At 47.4% G+C, this 27,119-nt stretch overlaps 1 protein-coding gene across 1 annotated transcript in view; it reads right to left on the bottom strand.

Moving 5' to 3' along the window:
- Positions 1–398: 398 nt before the first annotated feature.
- The window catches only part of LOC142303990 (gonadotropin-releasing hormone II receptor-like), a 91,335-nt gene continuing 64,614 nt past the window's right edge, over positions 399–27,119 (bottom strand). Inside the window, exons 3-4 of the mRNA XM_075345924.1 lie at positions 20,178–20,382; positions 399–2,129 (exon numbers count right to left, since the gene is read on the bottom strand). Of these exons, the coding sequence (XP_075202039.1) occupies positions 1,654–2,129; positions 20,178–20,382 (681 nt within the window). The 3' untranslated portion in view covers positions 399–1,653. The remainder of the gene's footprint in view (positions 2,130–20,177; positions 20,383–27,119) is intronic.

Raw genomic sequence — 27,119 nt, 5'->3', positions numbered from 1 at the left:
ATCTATTACACAACTTACTGAAGCATTAGCCCAACACAACAATTTTGAGAAACATTATGCCACTATTAACAATAATTTCCCTAAATATTTCTGGCAGTGGAATCCATGGAATCAATACCGCCAAGGCGTTACATGAGATCAGATGATCCTACTAATTGAATTCTAACATGTGGTTGTCTTTGTGTTCATCTTATTATTTAGCCTTCAGCTAGGGTTTTCTTATAATATTGAAATCCTCTAGACGTTGACAAATGTGATATATTTCATAGTTCTCAATTATAACTGTTGTATATGTTTAATCCTCATATTCTCTCTCATATTGCAACCAACTTATTAGATGTTCTCCCTTTCCCAGTTTCCCTCCCTTTTTCCTTCCCCCTCTTCCCAGTTTCCCCAATAAAAATTTCACTTCTCTCCTCAACCCCATACTCCTCTTCCTATCCTTACTCCCTTTCCCATTTTTATAGTACTTAAATAGTAAGATTATAGAACATAAGAATTATTAATGCAATGACAATACAACTCCTTCAAATTTGTACTTCCCCACAAATTTTCAAAATAAAAAATATTTTAAACACACACTGACTCCGGCACCATTTTTTTAAAGCCCACACCGCCAACATTCAGGATTGCGACCCATGCCTCTCCGTCTGCATCGTAGCAGAGCCCGCAGTGCAGCAGAGCCTCTCAGCGCCGCCATCCGCAGTGAGCATCTGGGAACCCGCTGCACCGACGGCAGCATCGCCCTACTCCAGCACCGCCCCTATCTCCTTCGACCCCACTCCACCACCGCTGCTGCCTCCCCTCCGGTAAGACACCACCGGATTATAAGACCGGCCCCATTGTTTTTCCTTTTTTTTCCCCTTAAATTTGGGGCGCCTTTTATAATCCAATGCGTCTTATAAAACAAAAATATGGTATATTAAACATTCTGAAAGTGATACACAATATAACCTAAATTCACCAATAAAGGATATACAAATATGGTTTACATCTATCAATTGTATTTAATGAATAAAACAAACAAGTAACCTTCATTAGCGTTTTCCTTTGCATTATCATACAATGTTTTATATTGAGTACACATCATAGTGTTTGATTAGCTCTTGGCAGTATATAATTTTATATAATAAAAAATAAAAAAAGAGAACATTTTCATGTGACCATTCCTTCAATTAGTATAGACTTTTGTTGAATCACATTCAGCATTCAATGCAGAACAGTAATGTAAAATCAAAGGTTTATAACATGGCGGCATAGTCAGATAAAACTGGATACATGTATCTGTACAACAAGCATCCATGTAATGTAAGGAAGTATTACATTTACATAAAAATGACATTTGTTTGGGGTAATACACATACCGTGTAATACGTATGACAGAATTCATATTAACATTTGGCTACACGTGGATATAAAATCTTAAAATAGATCTTACATAACCCATTGATATATTATCACTTTGCAGGGTTTGTACAAATTGTTTCTTACTGGTTCTCATCTTGGCTGCATCTACTGGGATAACAGAGAGCACCATCTCTATATAAAACTATTTACTAAAAGCATGCTGTAGGGCATGTTTTAATTAATGTTTATAGCACATCCAAGTTTGGATGGTTCAGAAGACAGATTTGCAATGCATCTCTAGTGATCTCAGAGGCAGCTGCTGCCAAGGCCATTTGTCCTCAAGTCCGAGTTGTTTGAAGAGCCGTTGTAAGACTGAAAAGCTTGCATCTCCTGGTTCAAAATGATCATCTTTTTAGCACGAAAAGATGACATTGAGCAGCGGAATGATCCGGTCACCGAAGAGCTTGTGTCAGTGTCTGATGTTCTTCTTCTTCCACAGTGACGTTGAAGGCCTTTTCGAAAGTGTATTGTAAAAAGCCCATATGTGATGGGATCTAGACAGGCATTGACAAGGCCAAAGATGAAAAGGATGTGTGTGAGGGACTGAGAGACCTTCTCTTCCATGGTCTCGGGATAGAACCAGTACCACAACCCAAGAAGATAGTAAGGAGTCCAGCAAATTATAAAGGAGCTAACAATTACAATGCTCATTTTCAGAGTCCTCATTCGTGCTTTGGGAATGTTATTCTTAGAGCGTCGAAGGTAAACTTCTTTAGAAGACACTAGAATACAATAAAAAAAAACATTTTGATCTTACGTTTCTGACATATCAATAAAAAATAGAAAATATTATTCAGCACTGTGCCAAAGTTTTACATAGGTGTGGAAAAATATACTTCGAAGTAGGAATGCTTTCAAAAATAGGAGTTGATAGTTTATCTTTTATCAATTAACAAAATGAAAAGTGAATATTAAAAGAGAAATTTAAATTAAATCAAAATTTGGTGTGACTGCACTTTGCCATCAAAACAGCATCAAAGTATCACTTGTAGGTACAATTGCACCGACAAAGAGGCTGTTCCAAACATCTTGGAGATCTAACCATAGACCGTCTGTGGTTGTAGGCTTCTACAAATACTTCTGTGTCTTCATTTAAACAAACACAGACTTAATGTTAAGATTACGATACTGTAGGAGCCACATCATCACTTTCAGTACTCCTTGTTCCTCTTGACGCTGAAGATTGTTCTTAATGAAATTGGATGTATGTTTATTGTCTCATGCTGTAGAATAAATTTGGAGCCAATTAAACGCCTCCGTCATGGTACTGCAGGATGGATAAGTATTTGACGGTATTTCTCAGGATATCATGAAATGGACAAGGTAAAGGACCACAGAAGCAGTGGTCAGCCAGGAAACAGTACAACAGATGAATGACACTTCATGCTTACTTCCCTTTGAAATCAGATGTCCACCAGTGCCAGTAGCTCAAAACTGTCTGCAACCAGTGGCACCCAGCTACATTAATTAACTGTTCATAGAAGTCTGTCCAGAAATGGTCTTCATGGAAGAATTACAGCCAAAACACAAACTTTTGTCACAGAAACAAGGCTAAGTGACTCAACTATGCGCGAAAACAAAGAGACTAGGGTGCAGAAAATGGCAGCAGGTACTCTGAACTGATGAGTCAAAATTTGAAATGCTTAAATGCTTAGATGTAACAGAAGGCACTTTGTTTGCTGTGTTTGCAGAAGGGCTCGAGAGTAGTGCAATAATGAGAGTCTAAAGGTACCGTCACACATAACGAGATCGTTAGCGAGATCGCTTCTGAGTCACGGTTTCTGTGACGCAGTAGCGATCCCGTTAGCGAAATCGTTATGTGTGACACCTACCAGCAATCAGACCCCTGCTGTGAGATCTCTAGTCGTTGTCGAATGGTCCAGGCCATTTTCTTCAAAGGCGATGTCCTGCTGGGCAGGACACATCGCTGTGTTTGACAGTGTGTGAGAGGGTCACAGTGACTGCTGAGATCGTTATACAGGTCGATACTGCGACCTGTATCATTCCTGCATCGTTGGTAAGGTCTGACTGTGTGACATCTCACCAGCGACCTCCCAGCGACTTACCAGCGATCCCTATCAGGTCGCATCGTTTTCGGGATCGCTGGTAAGTCGTTGTGTGTGACTGGTCCTTAAAGGGAAAAGTGAAGCATGGTAAATGTCCTTGCAATTTTGTAGGGTCATTTATGGAAATGGAGTTGGGAGTTTGGTGAAGAGTTATGGGGTTCTCAATGCTGAGAAATACAGGCAGATACTTATCCATGATGCAATACAATGAAGTGTCTGATTGCCTCCAAATTTATTCTGTAGCAGGACACTGACCACAAAGACACAGCCAATTTCATTAAGAACTATCTTTAGAGTAAAGAGGAACAAGGACTCTTGGAAGTGATGATATGGTCCCAAAGGAGTCCTGACCTCATCATCAGCAAGTCTGTGTGGGATTATACGAAGAGACTTAAGGATTTGTGCAAGCCTACATCCAAAAAAGATCTATGGTTTGTTCTTTAAGATGTTTGGAACAACTCCCTGTCATGTTCCTTCAAAAACTGTGCTCAAGTGTACCTAGGATCCTTAGATGCTGTTTTGTTGGCAAAGGGTGGTTACACCAAATATTGATTTCATTTTTTGGGCAATCGAAACTAAAGAGAAAAAAAAGCCAGCTAGAGATTCTCCGGATAAGATAAAAATTAACTTTTATTAAGCCATTAAAAATTGGCACTACACATGGGCAATTAGATACTGACTCTATGAGTGGCAGATTAACAAAGACAATGCATTTCAGTGTTCAGCCACCTTCCTCGGGTCTAACTAGCCAGTGTTACAAAAAAAAATGTATGTAAAACAAAACAAATATTTTTATCTTATCCGGAGGATCTCTAGCTGGACTTTTTTCTCTTTACTTTGGATTCCTATGTGCGGTGGCTGCTGTGAGTCCCTGCTTGAATCCTACATGCACAAAAGGAGGTTTATCCAGGAAAACCCTACAACAGTGAGCGGCTCCAATGTGTCTTATTTTTTCTTATTGGAAGATTTTTTGGGCAAGACATGGTCCACCAGAAATCTGTGTACATTAGATTAGAACTTTGAAAACCACCTATCTGTTGTCATTCCAACTCTTCTTTTGATTAACTTGCCTGGCACGATGTCATTGTTACGGCATAATGTACAGGTGAAGCCACACCAGGCCAGTTAATCAAAAGAAGAGTCACAGATTCCGTCTAGTAGGAAGAATTTCTCAAGGTTCCCAAGCAGCGAACACAGATGACTGACGTATTCGATGGACTGGGTCCTACATATTGATTTGCACTAACTCTGGTACTGATTGATTGCTATGTTTGACATTCTTCCTCTTTTTCTGCTTAATGGCACAGTGATTATGTCATTACTGATTGTTAGCCCATGTATAAATACTGGTCACTGCTGCTTTATTGTTATGCTTCAGAAAGCTCAATGTATCTGAAAACCGCTTGCGTTAATGAAAGGTTAATTTCACTCACTGTGCTGCCTCACTCTACATATTTATTACCCCTGTTAATTACACCATACAGAGCATATGATGGAAGAGCTCGGCACATTCATAGTTCATATAATGTTTCCTGGCTTGGTCGATATGGGGGCCAATGCTCCAGCAGACCATCCACTTCACAAGCCTAGAGAGAAAGAATGGCGTATCCGAGGAGTAAAATAATGAAATCTTCTTTATTGCACAATAAAAATGATAAAACCTTGCTGTGGCTAAGGGTCCCATGATATCCTTGACAGACTACGCAGTCTTACCCACTATAAGGTTTTTTATTAATTTTTGTAATGCAATACACAAGATTTTGTTATTTTACTCCTTGGATGTGCCACTCTTTCTAGAATTTAATCATAAATTATCTTTCTTTGTCGCTCTATTGGGAGACCCAGACAATTGGGTGTATAGGCTATGCCTCCGGAGGCCGCACAAAGTATTACACTCAAAAGTGTTAAGCCCCTCCCCTTCTGCCTATACACCCCCCGTGCTCCCACGGGCTCCTCAGTTTTTTGCTTTGTGCGAAGGAGGTCAGACATGCATGCACAGCTCCACAGATTGGTCAGCAGCAGCTGCTGACCATGTCGGATGGAAGAAAAGTGGGCCCATATAGGGCCCCCAGCATGCTCCCTTCTCACCCCACTCTTGTCGGCGGTGTTGTAAGGTTGAGGTATCCATTGCGGGTATGGAGGCTGGAGCCCACATGCTGTTTTCCTTCCCCATCCCCCTCAGGGCTCTGGTGGAAGTGGGATCCTATCGGTCTCCAGGCACTGAGACCGTGCTTCATCCACAACTCCTGTGGAGCCTGCTGGATAGGAGCCGGGTATCGTTCAGGGACATGACCCTGCTACTTGGAGGTACTCTGTGTCCCCGTGGGGACTGCGCACAGCAACACTCCAGCTTTGCTGGGTGTGCTAGTGCACCGGGGACCGCGGCGCTGACCGGGTTCATATGTGCCATTACACACTCAGCGTTGCTGAGTGTGTTTATGTATAGGGACTGCCGCACTGACCGCCGCTGCCATGGAAACACTGTGGCGCGGCTGGGACTTGTAGTGCGCCGGGGACTTCCACGCCGGCCGCGCTTTTACGGCGGCCGCGTTTATTACTAGAGTCCCCGGCTTTTTGCGGCCTAGTTTCCTTTCCTCCCGCCCATAGCCCTGACAGGCAGGGGAAGGGCGGGACGCTGCACAGAACGAGCAGCACTGAGGGCTGGAGCATGCTTTGCATACTCCACTCCCCTCACTGTGCACAGTGCAGGCACCAGTTCCCGCTCTTTCTGGGTCACGCCCACGGCTCCCTCCTCTCCTCAGGACGCATTCCTGTCAGCTCCTCGGACGCTGCAGAGGGGGACAAAATCTGGGAGACCCAGGCAGGGACTCTGGTGGCCTCACAACCGCTTTAAGCGGGTGGTAAGCAGCACCTGTGGTGCTAGCCCCATTGTGCAGTAGTGTAACATTATATGTTTATTTTACACTGTATAGTGCACAGTTGATTTCTGGCTATATACCCTATTGTGTTGCTCAGGGAAGATAATAGCATGGCGCCCACGAAAGGCAGGGGTGCCAAAACACAGGCTTATTATGTTGCCTGTGCCGCATGTACGACCCCGCTACCGGCAGGTTCCACTGACCCTCATTGTGTGCACTGTTCGGCCCCTGTGGCACTTACTCAGCCAGAGCCTCTGCTAGGGGGGGCCCAGGGGGAGCCACCTGCTAACACTGTTCAGGTGACAGGGACGGAGTTTGCAAAACTCTCTGAGACTATGGCTAAGATACTGGAAGCCTTGCAGTCCAGACCGGTATCTCAGCACAGGGACTCTGTTGATTCTTTGTTCCCTGGCCCACCTCAGCTGGACCAACAATGTCCTCCCGGGGTATCTCATGGATCCCAAGCTGAGGGTTCTGACACAGACCCCAGCCCCAGACCGACTAAGCGAGCTCGCTTAGATTTTCCCTCGACATCATCATATTGTTCAGGGTCTCAGCGAGGGGAATCGCTGGTTGATGACGCGGAAGTAGCTGATCAGGATTCTGATCCTGAGGCCGCTCTCAATCTTGATACTCCGGACGGGGACGCCATAGTGAACGACCTTATTGCGTCCATCAATCGTATGTTGGATATTTCTCCCTCAGCTCCTCCGGCGGAGGAGTCGGCTTCCCAGCAGGAGAAATTCCGTTTCAGGTTTCCCAAGCGTACACCGAGTATGTTTCTGGACCACTCTGATTTCAGAGAGGCAGTCCAGAATCACCATGCTTGTCCAGATAAGCGTTTTTCTAAGCGCCTTAAGGATACACGTTATCCCTTTCCCCCTGACGTGGTCAAGGGTTGGACTTGGAAGATGGGGCTTCACTCAAAGATGCCACTGACAGGCAGATGGAGCTCTGGTTGAAATCCATCTATGAAGCTATCGGCGCTTCTTTTGCCCCAGCATTCGCAGCCGTATGGGCGCTACAAGCTATCTCAGCAGGTCAAGCGCAAATTGACGCAGCCACACGCACGTCCGCGCCACAGGTGGCGTCCATAACCACTCAGACGTCGGCATTTGCGTCTTACACTATTAATGCTGTCCTGGACTCTGCGAGCCGTACGGCGGTTGCAGCCGCCAATTCGGTGATACTCCGCAGGGCCTTGTGGCTACGGGAATGGAAGGCAGATTCTGTTTCCAAAAAGCGCTTAACCAGTTTGCCAATTTCTGGCGAACGATTGTTTGGCGAGCGTTTGGATGAAATCATCAAACAATCCAAGGGAAAGGATACATCCTTACCCCAGCCCAAACCGAACATACCCCAACAGAGGAAGGGGCAGTCGAGGTTTTGGTCCTTTCGGGGCGCGGGCAGGTCCCAATTCTCCTCGTCCAAAAGGCCTCAGAAAGATCAAAGGAACTCTGATGCATGGCGGTCTAAGTCACGTCCTAAACAGACCACCGGAGGTGCCGCTACCAAAGCGGCTTCCTCATGACTGTCGGCATCCTCACTCCGCATCCTCGGTCGGTGGCAGGCTCTCCCGCTTTTGCGACACCTGGCTGCCACGGGTAAAAGACCGTTGGGTGAGAGACATTCTGTCTCACGGTTACAAGATAGAGTTCACCTCTCGTCCCCCGACTCGATTCTTCAGGTCATCCCCGCCTCCCAAGCGAGCCGAGGCTCTTCTGCAGGCGCTGGGCATTCTGAAGGCAGAAGGGGTGGTGGTCCCTGTTCCTCTTCAGCAACAGGGCCACGGTTTTTACTCCAACTTGTTTGTGGTCCCAAAGAAGGACGGGTCTTTCCGACCTGTCCTGGACCTGAAACTTCTCAACAAACACGTAAAGACCAGGCGGTTCCGGATGGAATCCCTCCGCTCCGTCATCGCCTCAATGTCCCAGGGAGATTTCCTTGCATCGATCGATATCAAAGATGCTTATCTCCACGTACCGATTGCTCCAGAGCACCAGCGCTTCTTGCGCTTCGCCATAGGGAACGAACACCTGCAGTTCGTGGCACTGCCGTTCGGCCTGGCAACAGCCCCACGGGTTTTCACCAAGGTTATGGCTACTGTCGTAGCGGTCCTCCACTCTCAGGGTCACTCGGTGATCCCGTACTTGGACGATCTGTTTATCAAGGCACCCTCTCTAGAGGCATGCCAACACAGCCTCGACGCTACCCTGGAGACTCTCCAGAGTTTCGGGTGGATCATCAATTTTCCAAAGTCAAATCTGACACCGGCCCAATCGCTGACATACTTTGGCATGGAGTTTCATACCCTCTCAGCGATAGTGAAGCTTACGCTGATCAAGCAGCGGTTACTACAGACAGGGGTACAATCTCTCCTTCAAGGTCGGTCACACACCTTGAGGCGCCTCATGCACTTCCTGGGGAAGATGGTGAGGCAGTTCCTTTCGCGCAGTTTCACCTGCGTCCTCTTCAATGGGACATCCTACGCAAATGGGACAGGAAGCCGACGTCCCTCGACAGGAACGTCTCCCTCTCGCAGGCGACCAAAGCTTCCCTTCGGTGGTGGCTTCTTCCCACTTCATTATCGAAAGGGAAATCCTTCCTACCCCCATCCTGGGAGGTGGTCACGACGGACGCGAGTCTGTCAGGGTGGGGAGCGGTTTTTCTCCACCACAGGGCTCAGGGTACGTGGACCCAGCAAGAGTCCTCGCTTCAGATCAATGTTCTGGAAATACGGGCAGTGTATCTTGCCCTGAAAGCGTTCCAGCAGTGGCTGGAAGGCAAGCAGATCAGAATTCAGTCAGACAATTCCACAGCGGTGGCATACATCAACCACCAAGGCGGCACACGCAGTCGGCAAGCCTTCCAGGAAGTCCGGCGGATTCTGCTGTGGGTGGAAGCCACGGCCTCCACCATCTCCGCAGTTCACATTCCAGGCGTGGAAAACTGGGAAGCAGATTATCTCAGTCACCAGGGCATGGACGCAGGGGAATGGTTCCTTCACCCGGACGTGTTTCAGGAGATCTGTTGCCGCTGGGGGGTGCCGGACGTCGACCTCATGGCGTCCCGGCACAACAACAAGGTACCGGCGTTCATGGCACGGTCTCAAGATCCCAGAGCTCTGGCGGCAGACGCCTTAGTTCAGGATTGGTCGCAGTTTCAGCTCCCTTATGTGTTTCCTCCGCTGGCACTGTTGCCCAGAGTGTTACGCAAGATCAGGGCCGACTGCCGCCGCGTCATCCTCGTCGCTCCAGACTGGCCGAGGCGGTCGTGGTACCCGGTTCTGTGGCATCTCACGGTCGGCCAACCGTGGGCACTACCAGACCGACCAGACTTGCTATCTCAAGGGCCGTTTTTCCATCTGAATTCTGCGGCTCTCGACCTGACTGTGTGGCCATTGAGTCCTGGATCCTAGCGTCTTCAGGGTTATCTCAAGACGTCATTGCCACTATGAGACAAGCTAGGAAACCAACGTCCGCCAAGATCTACCACAGGACGTGGAAAATTTTCCTGTCGTGGTGCTCTGCTCAGGGTATTTCTCCCTGGCCTTTTGCCTTGCCCACTTTTCTGTCCTTCCTTCAATCTGGACTGGAAAAGGGTTTGTCGCTCGGCTCCCTTAAGGGACAAGTCTCAGCGCTCTCTGTGTTTTTCCAGAAGCGCCTAGCCAGACTTCCACAGGTACGCACGTTCCTGCAGGGGGTTTGTCACATCGTCCCTCCTTACAAGCGGCCGTTAGAACCCTGGGATATGAACAGGGTGCTGACGGTTCTTCAGAAACCACCATTCGAGCCAATGAGGGATATTTCTCTCTCACGCCTTTCGCAGAAAGTGGTTTTTCTAGTAGCAGTCACTTCACTTCGGAGAGTGTCTGAGCTAGCAGCGTTGTCATGCAAATCCCCTTTCCTGGTGTTTCACCAGGACAAGGTGGTTCTGCGTCCGGTTCCGGAATTTCTCCCTAAGGTGGTATCCCCCTTTCATCTCAATCAGGATATCTCCTTACCTTCTTTTTGTCCTCATCCAGTTCACCAATGTGAAAAGGATTTGCACTTGTTAGATCTGGTGAGAGCACTCAGACTCTACATTTCTCGTACGGCGCCCCTGCGCCGCTCGGATGCACTCTTTGTCCTTGTCGCTGGCCAGGGTAAAGGGTCACAGGCTTCCAAATCAACCCTGGCTCGGTGGATCAAGGAGCCAATTATCGAAGCTTACCGTTCGGCTGGGCTTCCGGTTCCCTCAGGGCTGAAGGCCCATTCTACCAGAGCCGTGGGCGCGTCCTGGGCTTTGAGGCACCAGGCTACGGCTCAGCAGGTGTGTCAGGCGGCTACCTGGTCGAGCCTACACACTTTCACGAAGCACTATCAGGTGCATACCTATGCTTCGGCGGATGCCAGCCTAGGTAGACGAGTCCTTCAGGCGGCGGTTGCCCACCTGTAGGAAGAGGCCGTTTTACGGCTCTCTTACGAGGTATTATTTTACCCACCCAGGGACTGCTTTTGGACGTCCCAATTGTCTGGGTCTCCCAATAGAGCGACAAAGAAGAAGGGAATTTTGTTTACTTACCGTAAATTCCTTTTCTTCTAGCTCTAATTGGGAGACCCAGCACCCGCCCCTGTTTTTTTGTGTACACATGTTGTTCATGTTGAATGGTTTCAGTTCTCCGATATTCCTTCGGATTGAAGTTACTTTAAACCAGTTTATAATTCTTTTTCCTCCTTCTTGCTTTTGCACCAAAACTGAGGAGCCCGTGGGAGCACGGGGGGTGTATAGGCAGAAGGGGAGGGGCTTAACACTTTTGAGTGTAATACTTTGTGCGGCCTCCGGAGGCATAGCCTATACACCCAATTGTCTGGGTCTCCCAATTAGAGCTAGAAGAAAAGGAATTTACGGTAAGTAAACAAAATTCCCTTCTCTTGTCATTGTGCAAAAAGGTGACAGATCCAGCTCTCAGGTTCACTACACAATTACAGCACAGCTTTTATTTTACATTAGCAATTTAAGAAGTTCAAGTTCTGATTGGTTGTTATAGACAAAAAATACAGATTGTTTTAAACAGTGTTGATAATTTAGGGCTCATATGTTGAGGAGAGCCATTGGATCAAATACTTAATTAACCTCTGGACTGTGAGAAGTGTGTTCAATGAAATCGATTCTCTATACATAAGCCAGTCTTCAGAGATATCCAAGATGGCCCCCCGATGACCATGGATCCGCCCAATGATGTCATAGACCCGCCCATCAGTGTCACCATGGAGCTGCCCAATGACTTTATAGAGCCACCCATCAGCATCACCGCAGATCCGCCTCGATGACATCATAGACCCACCTATGATGATGCCCACCAATCAGACCCATGGACTAAAATTGTTCACCCACTAACCAATGAACAAATCCGGGCATGCCCACTATAGAGCCAACCATGCCCCTTTTCCTAGTTTATATAAGTCCATGCACTTGGATAAATCAGTCCGGTTTTTGGACCAACCTCTGATCGAGGAAGGATGAACATCCGACTATGTGTGTCTGATGTCAGTTTTGAAGCATGCACTTGATCCTCATTAATTAGGTCAGGCAGTAGGCAACAGGAGTGAACCTCTGTAAGAGTTCACACTAACACATATAAGAATAATTGTTCTTACTTGTCATCATAGAACAGCGCTGACATATTGCTACTCTAATTAGGTTTTATAAAAAGCCATTACCTCTCAGTATCCAACCAGAGCTCAGCTTTAATTTCTTAAACTACCATGGAAAAATTAAAGCAGAGCTGTCAACCATTCCTGTGAGCAACAGAAGCAATTTATCTTTAAGGCTGAGTTCACATGTGTTCAATTCTAATGATCAATTAGAATGGATCTGTTGCCAAAACAGTTGTTTATCAGTTATTAAATAACTGATTTCTGCCACTTTCATTTTTTTTAACACTGGAGTCTATGGATAACGGATCCGTTAATTAGCCTGCTGTTTTTGTTGCATTTGTAAAGGATCCATTTTTTTCTTACTGGATCTATTTCAAATGGAAGATAAGTTGCAATCCATTAACAGATTCATTCTCCATGGACTCCATCGTTCAAAAACGAATACAGCAGAAATTAGTTTTTTAACAAGTGACAAAAAGTTGTGTTCTAACAGATGATTACTGGTAGTAATGAGCGAGTACTAAAAAGCTCGGGTGCTCGAAGCTCGGGCCGAGCCTCCCAAGATACTCGTGTACTCGGGCCGAGCAACGAGCCCAATGTTATCCTATTGGAGACCCGAGTATTTTTGTGAAATGACCCCCCGGCAGCATGGAGAAACCCTAAAAATGGCACAAAAGTCTCAGAAGAGTGCTCAAATGACATGGCAACAGCATGGGGAAGACCCCATTGAAGCATTTATCACTCAAAAGTCACAGCTGTGAACAATTTTGTCCGCGTTTCACGCCATTTTTACGGACTCACCAGAAAACCTTCCAAAATGACCCCAAAATGATTTTTCATGGCAGAAATGTTAAGGGCACATACCCTATAGTGAGATAGAGCTGGTGTATGTTACTTTTTGAGATTAATACATGAAAGATTTTACGTGAAAACATTGTGTGGCACTCCGATGTCCCTGAGAAGAGACGTACATGAAGGCCTCTTGAGTCTAATGTGCCCATTTTGAGGAAGTGAGTCTTTGTAGTATTTTCCTTTGCCAGGGCAGTCCAAAATTGTGAGGTTCACCAATGCCCCTGCATACAGACGTGCATGATGGCCTGTAAACCTGAAGTGCCCATTGTAAGGAAGTGGGTCTATTTCAGTATAGCCCTTTGCCAGGGCAGCCACAAATTGGGAGGCTCCACATTGTCCCTGGATAGAGACGTGCATGATGGCCTGTAAACCTGAAGTGCCCATTGTAAGGAAGTGGGTCTATTTCAGTATAGCCCTTTGCCAGGGCAGCCAAAAATTGGGAGGCTCCACATTGTCCCTGGATAGAGACGTGCATGATGGCCTGTAAACCTGAAGTGCCCATTGTAAGGAAGTGGGTCTATTTCAGTATAGCCCTTTGCCAGGGCAGCCAAAAATTGGGAGGCTCCACATTGTCCCTGGATAGAGACGTGCATGATGGCCTGTAAACCTGAAGTGCCCATTGTAAGGAAGTGGGTCTACTTCAGTATAGCCCTTTGCCAGGGCAGCCAAAAATTGGGAGGCTCCACATTGTCCCTGGATAGAGACGTGCATGATGGCCTGTAAACCTGAAGTGCCCATTGTAAGGAAGTGGGTCTACTTCAGTATAGCCCTTTGCCAGGGCAGCCAAAAATTGGGAGGCTCCACATTGTCCCTGGATAGAGACGTGCATGATGGCCTGTAAACCTGAAGTGCCCATTGTAAGGAAGTGGGTCTACTTCAGTATAGCCCTTTGCCAGGGCAGCCAAAAATTGGGAGGCTCCACATTGTCCCTGGATAGAGACGTGCATGATGGCCTGTAAACCTGAAGTGCCCATTGTAAGGAAGTGGGTCTACTTCAGTATAGCCCTTTGCCAGGGCAGCCAAAAATTGGGAGGCTCCACATTGTCCCTGGATAGAGACGTGCATGATGGCCTGTAAACCTGAAGTGCCCATTGTAAGGAAGTGGGTCTATTTCAGTATAGCCCTTTGCCAGGGCAGCCACAAATTGGGAGGCTCCACATTGTCCCTGGATAGAGACGTGCATGATGGCCTGTAAACCTGAAGTGCCCATTGTAAGGAAGTGGGTCTATTTCAGTATAGCCCTTTGCCAGGGCAGCCAAAAATTGGGAGGCTCCACATTGTCCCTGGATAGAGACGTGCATGAGGGCCTCAAAACATTAAGTGTCCATTTTAAGGAAGTGGGTGTATTATAGTATAGCCCTTAGGCAGGGCAGCCAAAAATTGGGAGGCTCCACGTTGTCCCTGGGTAGAGACGTGCATGAGGGCCTCAAAACATTAAGTGTCCATTTTAAGGAAGTGGGTGTATTATAGTATAGCCCTTAGGCAGGGCAGCCAAAAATTGGGAGGCTCCACGTTGTCCCTGGGTAGAGACGTGCATGAGGGCCTCAAAACATTGTTCCCATTGCAAAGGAGCGGGTCTCCTGTCGTTGTAATGTCCATTCTGCAAAGAATGGGCAAAAAAATTTACCACTGGGGGTATACCTGAAACAAAGGCCTAAGTATTGCAATTTGTAACGGTCATCATCATGGTGGCGCATGAGGAGAAGGAGGAGCAGTCCAGCGATTATCCAAAGTCCAGAAGTGTGTACCCATGGGTGAGTGGAGGTACATGGCAAACTTTAAATTCCGCTCTCATTTGCTGGTGGTGTGGTGAAGTCTGGCCCAATCCAACCCTTGTTCATCTTGATCAGAGTCAGCATGTCAGCATTTTCAGTTGACAGGCGGGTGCGTTTATCTGTAATGATTCCACCTGCGGCACTAAAAACACGCTCTGACAAAACGCTAGCAGCAGGGCAGGCCAGGACTTCCAAGGCGTAGAGAGCCAATTCATGCCACGTGTCCAGCTTGGATACCCAATAATTGTAAGGCACAGAGGAATGTCGGAGTACAGTTGTTCGATCTGCAAGGTACTCCTTCAGCATCTGGGCAAACTTAGGATTTCTTGTGGCACTACCCCGCACCTCAGGGGCTGTGGTACGTGAGGGGCTGAGAAAACTGTCCCACATCTTAAAGACTGTTCCCCTACCTCTGGCGGATTGGACTTGTGCCTCTCTCGGCTGTACGCCTCGGTTGTCCACTGATTCCTGACCTATGCTGCTAGCGTTTTGTGAGGGGAATGCTTTGCCTACTTCCGTGAGTATGGCCTTCCGGAACTGCTGCATTTTGGTTGACCTCTCCTCCACGGGAATAAGAGATAAAAAGTTCTCCTTGTAGCGTGGGTCTAACAGTGTTACCAACCAGTAATGATTGTCGGCCAAGATGTTCTTAACGCGAGGGTCACGAGACAGGCAGCTTACCATAAAGTCAGCCATGTGCGCCAGACTCTTAACAGCCAGGACTTCAGTAGCCTGACCAACAAGATGACTGAACATGCTGTCCTCCTCCTCCTCCTCCTCCTCCTCCTCATCTACCCTGTCCTCTGGCCAGCCACGCTGAACCGAGGATATGACTGGTGTGCATGTCATATCCTCAATTTGGCCGGAGAGTTGCTCCATGTCTTCATCCTCCTCCTCGTCATAGTCCTCCACTGCACGTTGTGATGAGACGAGGCTGGGCTGTGTGTTATCACCCACACCCACTACTGTTTCTTGCTGCAACTCATCGCGCTCCGCCTGCAATGCATCATGTTTGTTTTTCAGCAGAGACCGTTTTAGAAGGCAGAGTAGCGGTATGGTGACGCTAATAATGGCGTCATCACCACTCACCATCTTGGTGGAGTCCTCAAAGTTTTGGAGGATGGTACATAGGTCTGACATCCATCTCCACTCCTCAGGTGTTATGTGTGGAGTTTGACCCATTTCCCGACGGCTTAGGTGATGCAGGTACTCAACAACTGCCCTCTTCTGCTCACATATCCTGACCAACATGTGCAGAGTTGAATTCCAACGCGTGGGGACATCACACACCAGTCTGTGAGCCGGAAGATGCAAACTGCGCTGAAAGCCGGCAAGGCCGGCTGAAGCAGTAGGTGACTTTCGAAAATGTGCAGACAGGCGGCGAACTTTTACCAGCAGATCAGACAGCTCTGGGTATGACTTTATAAACCGCTGAACCACGAGGTTGAGCACATGGGCCACGCATGGAACATGTGTCAGCTGGCCTCGCCTCAAAGCCGCCACCAGGTTCCGGCCATTGTCACACACGACCTTTCCTGGCTTTAGGTTCAGAGGTGTGAGCCAGTGATCTGCCTGCTGTTTCAGAGCTGTCCACAGCTCTTCTGCATTGTGGGGTTTGTCACCTATGCAGATTAGCTTCAGCACAGCCTGTTGCCGCTTCGCCGAGGCAGTGCTGCAGTGCTTCCAGCTTGTGACTGGTGTGGAGGGCACAGTGGATGAGGATGCGCAGGAGGAGGAGGAGGCTGAAGAGCATGACATTCCGGAGCTGTAGAGTGTGGGTGAAACACTGACTGAGGTAGGGCCTGCAAACCTTGGTGTGGGAAGGACGTGTTCCGTCCCTCGCTCAGACTGGGTCCCAGCTTCCACAATATTAACCCAGTGTGCCGTCAACGAGATGTAGCGGCCTTGCCCACAAGCACTTGTCCACGTGTCTGTGGTTAGGTGGACCTTGGGTGAAACAGCGTTGTTCAGGGCACATGTGATGTTTTGTGACACGTGGTTATGCAACGCGGGGACGGCACACCGGGAGAAATAGTGGCGGCTGGGGACCGAGTAACGTGGGACAGCTGCCGCCATCAGGTCACGGAATGCTTCTGTCTCCACCAGCCTAAAAGGCAACATTTCCAGCGCAAGCAGTCGCGAAATGTTAGCATTTAGAACTGTGGCATGTGGGGTGTTGGCAGTGTATTTGCGCCTGCGTTCAAAGGTTTGCTGAATGGATAACTGAACGCTGCGCTGGGACAAGGACGTGCTTGATGATGGTGTTCTTTCTGCGTAGGCAACTGCAGGTGCAGGAGTGGAGGAGGCTTGTTCGCAGGCAGCATGGACAGGGGATTGGCTCGCATGCACAACCAGCGAAGACGTAGCAGTGACATCAGCAAGCACTGCTCCTCGACTCTGTTGTACTTCCCACAAAGTCGGGTGCTTGGCTGACATGTGCCTGATCATGCTGGTGGTGGTCAGGCTGCTAGTTTTGGTACCCCTGCTGATGCTGGCACGGCAGGTGTTGCAAATGGCCTTTTTTGAATCATCTGGATCCAACTTAAAAAACTGCCAGACTCGGGAAGACCTAACATTTGTACAGGCACCTTGTGTCGTCATGTTGTTCCGGGGAACGGTTGCCTGACTTCTGCCTGGGGCCACCACCCTGCTTCTTACTGCCTGTTGTGATGCTACGCCTCCCTCCCCCTGTGCACTGCTGTCCTCGCTCTGCATATCCTCCTGCCAGGTTGGGTCAGTTACTGGATCATCCACCACGTCGTCTTCCTCTTCCGCACCCTGCTCCTCCTCCTGACTTCCTGACAATTGTGTCTCATCATCGTCCACCACTTGTTGAGACACGTTGCCAACTTCGTGAGAACGTGGCTGCTCAAATATTTGGCCATCTGTACAGACGATCTCCTCATGACCCACTTCAATATGAGCTGGCGAGAGGCCAGAATGTGTGAATGGAAACGTGAACAGCTCTTCCGAGTGTCCAAGTGTGGGATCATTAATGTCCGAGGAGGACGTGTACTCAGCCTGGTGGTAGGAAGGAGGATCAGGTTCAGAAATGTGCGGTGCAGTATCACGGCTACTGACACTTGTCCGTGTGGAAGACAGAGTGTTTGTGGTGGTGCCAATCTGACTGGAAGCATTATCTGCTATCCAACTAACAACCTGTTGACACTGGTCTTGGTTCAAGAGCGGTGTACTGCTGCGGTCCCCAAGAATTTGGGACAGGACGTGCGAGCGACTAGATGTGGCCCTTTGTTGTGGCGAAATTAGAGCTTGCCCACGACCTCGGCCTCTGCCTGCACCACCATCACGTCCACTTCCTTGTTCCTTGCCAATACCCTTGCGCATTTTGCAATGCTGTGCACTGCTGACGTGTATATTCACTACTTGTGCGTTATATTAAAGTTTCTGGAAATTGCACACAAGTGCACCTGTACGCTGCCACCAACAGGCACACACGTGCGGTTTTAAAAACCAAGCACGGACGCAATAAGAACCTAACAGGTTTTTTTGGGGAGCGACAATTACAGACAAGTCAGACACTATCTGGACTGTTTTACACTGTGTACACCAGCCCCAGATATGATGAAGGCTGGTATACGGTCACCACTACCCTGCCTGCCTGCCTGCCTGTATACTGGTACAATAGTCCTGACAAGGACTCTTTTGGTCACTAGCCTGTATTCAGACCTGGCTATACCCTGCCTGTATATAGCAACAGTAGTCCTGAGAAGGACTCTGCTACTGTACTCCGACCTGGCTATACCCTGCCTGCCTGTATACAACTAGAATAGTCCTGAGAAGGACTTTTGGTCACACTGTTTGCAGCCCTGCAACTGAAAAAGCTATAAAGGGCCGCAAAGCTTTCCCTGAATCAGCGACACTCTCCCTGCACTGACAGTCTGGATAGCTGTGAGCAGAGCACAGCGCGCCGGCCGATATAAAGGCTCGGTCACGCTGTGCAGGCCGGCCAATCACTGCAATTCCACAACTAACAGGGCTGTGGCATTGCAGTGGTCTGCCAGCCAATCCCTGCATGAGGGCTGGCTCTCAAAAGAGCGCCAACATGCAGAAATGAAGACCACGAGTACAGCACGAGTATCGCGAGATTACTCGGTCTCCGCCGAGCAGCCCGAGTACAGCGATACTCGTGCGAGTACCGAGTAGTGACAAGCATGCTCGCTCATCACTAATTACTGGACATGTGAACTCAGCCAAAAGGATGCTTTACACGCTGTTCGTGGGACATTTGGTGATCGCTGCCGTAGTGAACATTATCGCTACAGCAGCGTCACACGCACATACCTTTTCAGTGACGTCACTGTGACCGCCGAACAATCCCTCCTTCAAGGGGGAGGCACGTTCGGCGTCATAGCGACGTCACTGCGGCGTCACTAAGCCGCCGCCCAATAGCTGAGGAGGGGCGGAGATGAGTGGCCGGAACATGCCGCCCACCTCCTTCCTTCCTCATTGCCGGTGGACGCAGGTAAGGAGATGTTCGTCGTTCCTGCGGTGTCACACATAGCGATGTGTGGTGCCGCAGGAACGACAAACAACATCGTACCTGCAGCAGCAACGATATTATGAAAAGGAGCGACGTGTCAACGATCAACGATTTTTGACAATTTTGCGATCGTTGATCGTCGCTCCTTGGTGTCACACGCTGCGATGTCGCTAACAACGCCGGATGTGCGTCCCTAACGACGTGACCCCGACGATATATCGTTAGCGATGTCGCAGCGTGTAAAGCACCCTTAAGACAATTTTGGTAAATCTGCCACTTTCAGTCACAAGTGGAACATCAAAGGAAAACTGGAGAAAAAACAGGTTTTTTGCCGCGCTTGAAGACCACAGACATTGATGTCAAAACAGATGATTCTTTTTATTATTTCATTCCTACGCGTTTCGGAGACCCCAACTGTCTCCTTCTTCAGGGAAAAGGTTCTTTTCCCTGAAGAATTAGACAGTTGGGGTCTCCGCAACGCGTAGGAATGAAATAATAAAAAGAATAATCTGTTTTGACATCAATGTCTGTGGTCTTCAAGCGCGGCAAAAAACCTGTTTTTTCTCCAGTTTTCCTTTGATGTTCCACTTGTGTAACAGGGCTGCTGCTGGACCGCTCAGGCGCTCACTTTTTGCTGTTAAAGGAGTTGTGACTGTCCCAACCCGATCAGGTGAGTGCATCACTTCTTTATGTTTTTGCCCAATATATCGGGTAAGACCCTATTGCGCCTTTTCTCTCCCATTTACCTTTCAGTCACAAGTGATAGTCTGGGGCTACTCTCTGGAAACAATATGGCAGATCAGAAGTCCAATGTGAGCCCATGATTTCTAATTCAAAATCAGGCATTAGAGAAGAAATATGTATATTTACATCTGTGAGATACACATTATGAATTTATCTTCTGCAATAACTGATTTTGAATTGTAAAACGTCTCATTTTAATGTGATAATTGTCAAGAGTGTCTCATGAATAGGGTCATTGGATGTGTCCGAAACTTCTAAGAGAAGTCATACATTCCTTGCAACAGTAACTTTTTGTGTCTCAGCATAGTACTTACAGGTTCCTTTGCTCATACGCTTTGAGATTTCCAGCAGAATTCTTGAATAGCAGGAAATCATGATCAGCAGAGGAAGCAGGAACAGGCACACAAAGCTCACCATGTTGTAGGTGGTTTCCTGCCAGTGCTCCTGAAAACTGCCTCTGGTGGTGCACTGCGTGAAGTTCTGCGGTTCAGTGATCGTTACTGTATGAAATAGAAAGAGCTAGAAACAAAGAGGAGACAGAGAAGTGACTTGTTTTAGTTATGTTATGCCAACATAATGATTTCCAGAATGATTTACTATGCACTTTTTTTACATCGTTTAACAAGTGGGTATGTTTTATTTAGAAAGGAGCATAATTTTAATATATGAAACTTTGTGCCATAAGTTTGGTGCAACGTCGGTTTAAAGTAGGTCACCCAAGGTCCTGTTGACATTTCTAAGTTTTGCACATGTGTTCTATCTTTTCTTTTTGCAGATGGAACACATATACATTATAGGAAATGGCCCCATTCACACGACTTTTTTTTGTAGACTGATTGTCCACAAAATATTATGCAGAAACATGTCTGAGTTTGATCGGATGCACGCACCAAACTCGTACATATCATCATTAATTATGTAATAACATGTGGAATGCAGTCTGTGTTATATCAATATTCTGTCTGTTAAAAACAACACGGACATGTAAATTCAGCCTAATTAGTGATAAAACGTTACCTAAATGTGTCCTAAAATGCACTAAAGTTATCAGTCAGCATGAGCCACTGTGCTAAATTTGGCAATTCTCATTCTAAGGCGGGCTTTGTGTCGCGGGTGGGGAGGGAGCTGCGCTCGCACTACACGCTCGGGTCCGGCGCTGCTGCTGCTGCTGCTCGGTGGCTCGAGCGGTGGGACGGATCCCGGGGACTCGAGCGGCGCTCCTCGCCCGTGAGTGAAAGGGATGGTTTGTTGGAGTTTGGGATGTCGGTTTGTGACGCCACCCACGGTATGTGGTGAGGTCGGGACACCACCGCTGCTCTGTACGGGGATTCCGGGAGCGATGACAGGGAGCAGCTGGGATGGTTCTCTCCCCTCTGTGGGTAGGGGGAATTTTGGTGGTCCCGGGGCCCGGTGATGTTCACTGGAAGGTGGATGGCGGGGTTTGGCGAGGTGCAGGGTCGCGGGGGGCAGCGCAGTGCCAGACGGCACGGTGGTACTCACTCAGCCAGTAACGTACACGGAGTCTCTGGTAAAACAGACGGCTGGATGGATGGGTCCCACAGGCGGCTGCGGTGATCACTCCCGGTAGGTTGGCGGTGACTGTCTCTCCCTGCACCTTTGTTGTGTTTTCGGCGCTGATGGCTTCCCACCGGTAGCCCGCTCCCCAGCGGTGTGTTTGCCAGAGGAGCCCCTTTTGCCCGCAGGCGCTGGCCCTGGGAACTCTAGCTGTGGCGGTAGCTGTGTTTCCCTTCACGGTTGAGCGGTTGCCTTCAGTCGTTTCTTTACTGCTGGGAAACCCCGGAGGTTCCCGTCGCTGACAGATTTGACCGGTTTAACGGTGACTCCAAGCCTGGTCGGGGTCTGTAGGCCCTGCAGGATGGTGCTGGCTTCTCTTCGCTCCCCGATCCGGTACCGGCGGGCCACCGCCCGTCCCCGGTCCTTACGGTTGTGCGTCAATTGGCCTCTCCTGTAGACGGTCACCACTGTCTGCCAACCTTGCTCTCCGGTGCCCGGGCCACGTACCCGGACACGGTCAGTTTGCTCTTGCTCCTCAACTACCACTTCACTCTTGCTCCTCCAAACTCTATCTCTATCTGATCTCCTTTTCCCGCCTCCAGGACTGTGAACTCCTCGGTGGGTGGGGCCAACCGCCTGGCTCCACCCCACCTGGTGTGGACATCAGCCCCTGAATGAAGGAGGTGGGCGGGATGTTTACATCCTGCTTATCTCCACCCTTCCGCCGCTATTGGCCGCCTGTCCTGCAACCATCGCTCTAGCCGGCAACCCGCCTCCTTCCTAAGGGGGCAGGTTGTGTGGCGTCATAGCGACGTCACACGGCAGGCGGCCAATAGCGGCGGAGGGGCGGAGATGAGCAGGATGTAAACATCCCGCCCACCTCCTTCATTCTCATTGCAGCCGGGAGGCAGGTAGATATTCCTCGCTCCTGCGGCTTCATACACAGCGATGTGTGCTGCCGCAGGAACGAGGAACAACATCGTACCTGTCTCTGCATCGGCATTATGGAAATGTCGGAGAATACACCGATGATACGATAACGACTTTTTTGCGCTCGTTCATTGTATCAAAAAGGTTTTACACACTACGAAATCGCAAGTGACGCCGGATGTGCGTCACTTTCGATTTGACCCCACCAACATCGCACCTGCGATGTCGTAGTGTACAAAGCCGCCCTTAGTTGTCTAAATGTAACACTGTATTAACAAATCTGTCCCAAATTGTATGTTCATTGCTGACAAAATGAAAACAAAATGGAAAAGCCTTTAAAGTAAAATGTTGAGTTGAGATATAGGGTAATGAGGATAAACCACAACTTGATCACTGGTATGGCGGGTACCAACAGCGACACTGTTGCTGGTACTTCTTCGAGCTCCGTGGCTGGTATACAAGGTGTGTACTGTTGGTGGCATAAATATAAACAATAGGATAAAGAGTTGAACACCAGTCACAATGTATAGGGGAATAATGAAAAGCAGAACTGCTATGGGAATACTAGACTGAAAAATACAATGGACTATCTGAAAAAAGTGAAAAACATGAAAATGGTATGTGCATAACTGCTATGAATAATAGGAATGAGAGATGTTTAGCCATTATATTGATCAATGCAAAAGAGCCCCAAAACCAAACGCCAAGGTAATCTCTATTTTTGGGGTCCCTAACCTACGTGTAACCTCACCTGCAGTTAAAAAACTTGCTCTGTATGGGAAGCAAAGGACCAAGCTATATATGTGAAATAAGACACATGGCTATGAGTGGGGCAGGGTTCTCAGACAGAAAATGCATACAAATTAAAGAATGTACGTCTGGAACACCAATGGTGTGAACAAGGTGCAAGACTCAAACATATACAACTAAACAATAGGATAAAGAGTTGCACACCAGTCACAATTTATAGGGGAATAATGAAAAGCAAAACTGCTATGGGAATACTAGACTTAAAAATACAATGGACTATCTGAAAAAAGTGAAAAACATGAAAATGGTATGTGCATAACTGCTATGAATAATAGGAATGAGAGATATTTAGCCATTGTTTTGATCAATGCAAAGGAGCCCCAAACCCAAACGCCAAGGTAGTCTCTATTTTTGGGGTCCCTAACCTACGTGTAACCTCACCACAGCCTCCACAGTAGAAGAATAATGGCTGCACTTACAGTTTTAACTCTAGATTGATTTATTGTTTGATGGAATATAGCATTCAATTTTTCATGCTAAATTGCTAAATCTCACAAATACCATTACGGTCTTTATTTTCTATAGCTGCCAGAGCATGTTGGTTGATTTACAGAGTCCCGTGCAGTCAGCCACAAATCAATTGATATCTACATCATGCAGCCATATGATAAGTGTAGACAACAGCGATACATCCAGTTTAAAGAAGAAATTTGAGGAAAAACTGTAGATATAATGGATCTGTTGGATTTTGCATAATAATATTGTCAGTGTGGATGAGAGAAGAATGAAGCAGTGAATGAATGAGGCAGGCGCCTCTGGTGCGGACAATCATAAAGTACATTGCAGAATTTCCATGCTTGGTTTGCTGTACAGCCACTTTACATTTTGATGAAGCATTCAGGACACCCACACACCTTATACAATGGAATCTGTGAATTAATGTTTTTTTTAAAAAAGTTGACAACCACATTGTTTTTCATAGAAAGGAATAAGAGGTTCTTATAGTCTGCCTATAAACATCAGAGAATAGTGCTATAATCACAGAGTATCAAACTATGTAGCATTAATTGACATTTCTCCCTCCAAAAAAACATTTTTCACTTTGTTTCAAAATGATTGAAAATGGTTCTATTGAAAATGAATGTTTTTAAAGGAAAAGTTTAATTGATTTATTAGATGGAAATCTGCAAAAGAGAAATACTGAGTCAGATTTACGGTGCTAAATGCTCCTCATTCATATGCACTGCAGTTATGAAGGACTGCGGCTTTGTGAAAATGACTTGATTTAAAGGGAACTTGTCAGGTGCAGTATGCACCCCGAACCATGAGCAGTTCTTGGTGCATATCGCTAATCCCTGCCTAACCGTCCCTGTATACACTAGCATAGATAACGGGATCTATAGAAAAACTACACTGTGTGCAGAATTATTAGGCAAGTTGTATTTTAGAGGATTTTTTTTTTTATTATTGATCAACAAATATGTTCTCAATCAACCCAAAAGACTCATAAATATCTAAGCGTAATATTTTTGGAAGTTGGAGTGTTTTTTTTTTTATTTGGCTATCTTAGGAGAATATCTGTTTGTGCAGGTAACTATTAGGGCGGCTTTGCATGTTGCAACATCGCACGTGCGATGTCGGTGGGGTCAAATCGAAAGTGACGCACATCCGGCGTCACTTTCCACATCGTAGTGTGTAAAGCCTAGATGATACGATTAACGAGCGCAAAAGCGTCGTTATCGTATCATCGGTGCAGGCTCCGACTTTTTCATAATTACGCTGCCGCGACAGGTACGATGTTGTTCCTCGTTCCTGCGGCAGCACACATCGCTGTGTATGAAGCCGCAGGAGCAAGGAACATCACCTTACCTGCCTCCCGGCTGCAATGAGAAGGAAAAAGGTGGGCGGGATGTTTACATCCTGCTCATCTCCGCCCATCCGCTCCTATTGGCCGCCTGCCGTGTGATATCGCTATGACGCCGCACAACCCGCCCCCTTAGGAAGGAGGCGGGTCGCCGGCCAGAGCGACGGTCACAGGGCAGGTGAGTGCATGTGAAGCTGGCGTAGCGATAATGTTCGCTACACCAGCTATCACAAGATATCGTACCTGCGACGGGGCGGGGACTATCGCGTGCGACATCGCAGCATCGGCTTGCGATGTCGCAACGTGCAAAGCCTGCCTTACTGTACAGAATTATCAGGCAACTTAATAAAAAACAAATATATTCCCTTGTCACTTGTTTATTATCACCAGGTAAACCAATATAACTGCACAAAAATTAGAAATAAACATTTCTGACATGCAAAAACAAAACCCAAAAAAATTAGTGACCAATATAGCCACCTTTCTTTATGATGACACTCAACAGCCTACCATCCATAGATTCTGTCAGTACCTTGATCTGTTTACAATCAACATTGCATGCAGCAGCCACCACAGCCTCCCAGACACTGTTCCGAGAGGTGTACTGTTTTCCCTCCCTGTAGATCTCACATTTCATGAGGGACCACAGGTTCTCTAGGGGGGTTCAGATCAGGTAAACAAAGGGGGCCATGTTATTATTTTTTCATCTTTTAGACCTTTACTGGTCTAAAACCAGTTACCAGCTACACTGTGGAGTAGTTGGATGCATGTGATGGAGCATTGTCCTGCATGAAAATCATGTTTTTCTTGAACAATACTGACTTCTTCCTATACCACTGCTTGAAGAAGTTGTCTTCTCACCCGTATGGCGGGCAGCGTGAGTCCTTTACTGGTGCAGCTTCTTCTATGACGGCTCCTGGCTCTAGTATGCTGCTGTACTCCGGGCACTCTGTGGGCCAGAAGACCTGTAGTCTCCTGCCCTTCGGATTTTGCTTGTGAGACTTTAGTACCCACGCAGCCTAGGACTCTGTTGCCCTGTTCTCTGTGCTTGGTCCTGAGGGAGCTATGGTACAGCTCTCTTCTCAGCGACGTCTTCTCACCACTCCTGATTTGTTCTCTTAGTTTAGTTTCACTTTCGTGTGTCTGTGTGTTCCTAACTCCTCCTCCAGGCCAGAATGCAGAGCTCCCCTCAAACTGGGTTCTCGAGCTACCCCTTCTGGTCTGGAGTAGGAAGTGTTGAGTGCTAGTGTACCTAGCATGGGAGACCCCCCTCTTGCATCCAGGCATAGCATCACCCCCTGTGAGGAGGGCAATGTTATTGTGGCAACCGAACCACTGGGGTGACACAGCAGCGTTACTTCTGGGTCCAACAATTATCTCTAATGAATATTCACTGCTTTCACCGCCCACCGGCGTATCTATCTAATTTGCTGCAGTCAGACCCTGCCCCACACAGCGTCTGTTGATTGGTTAGACTCACAGGCGCTGTCTCCGGGTCTATACTGCGGTATAAAATAAATACATAAAACAATCGGCGTATTGATACCAGCACAAATAAAGTCGGCTCCAGGCTGAAACCCCCAGCTGTGCGCTTGGCTGTGTATCAAAATAAGAGTAACCCCATGCAGCTTTTTATTATTTATTTATTTTTAATTATTTAAATAAATAAATAAATAAATAATTAAAAATATATATTATATATTAAATAAATAATTTAAAAAAACAAAACAGCGTGTGGTTTCCCCCCCTTCCTAATTTAGATACCCAGCCATGATAAAGTCTGACAGCTGGTATTCTCAGCCTGGTGAGTCCCATGGTTACTGGGACCACCCCATGCTAAGAATTAGCAACCTGCAGCCGCCTGGGATTGTCTCATCCATTAGATGTGACAAGCCCAGCACCTTACCCGTCTATGACACCCCCATCACTAATCTGTAAGTGAAAGTAAATAAACACTGGAAAAAATCCTTCATTTGAAATAAAAGAAAAAGAATACACCCTCTTTCACCATTTTATTAACTCCAAAAACACCTTTGTAATCCACATGAGGTACCATGACGATTTCAGCACTGCTACATCTGATATTACAGCTTGCAATCATGGAACATGACCGAATGCTGCAACTGCAGGCAGAGAGTGAGCCGTCATCAGTGGTGATGTCACTCAGGTTAGTGACAGTCACAGCTAGACGTTCATC

The sequence above is a fragment of the Anomaloglossus baeobatrachus genome, chromosome 4 (assembly GCF_048569485.1).
Source record: "Anomaloglossus baeobatrachus isolate aAnoBae1 chromosome 4, aAnoBae1.hap1, whole genome shotgun sequence".
Lineage (NCBI taxonomy): Eukaryota > Metazoa > Chordata > Amphibia > Anura > Aromobatidae > Anomaloglossus > Anomaloglossus baeobatrachus.
This window is presented reverse-complemented; position numbering and strand designations above follow the sequence as displayed.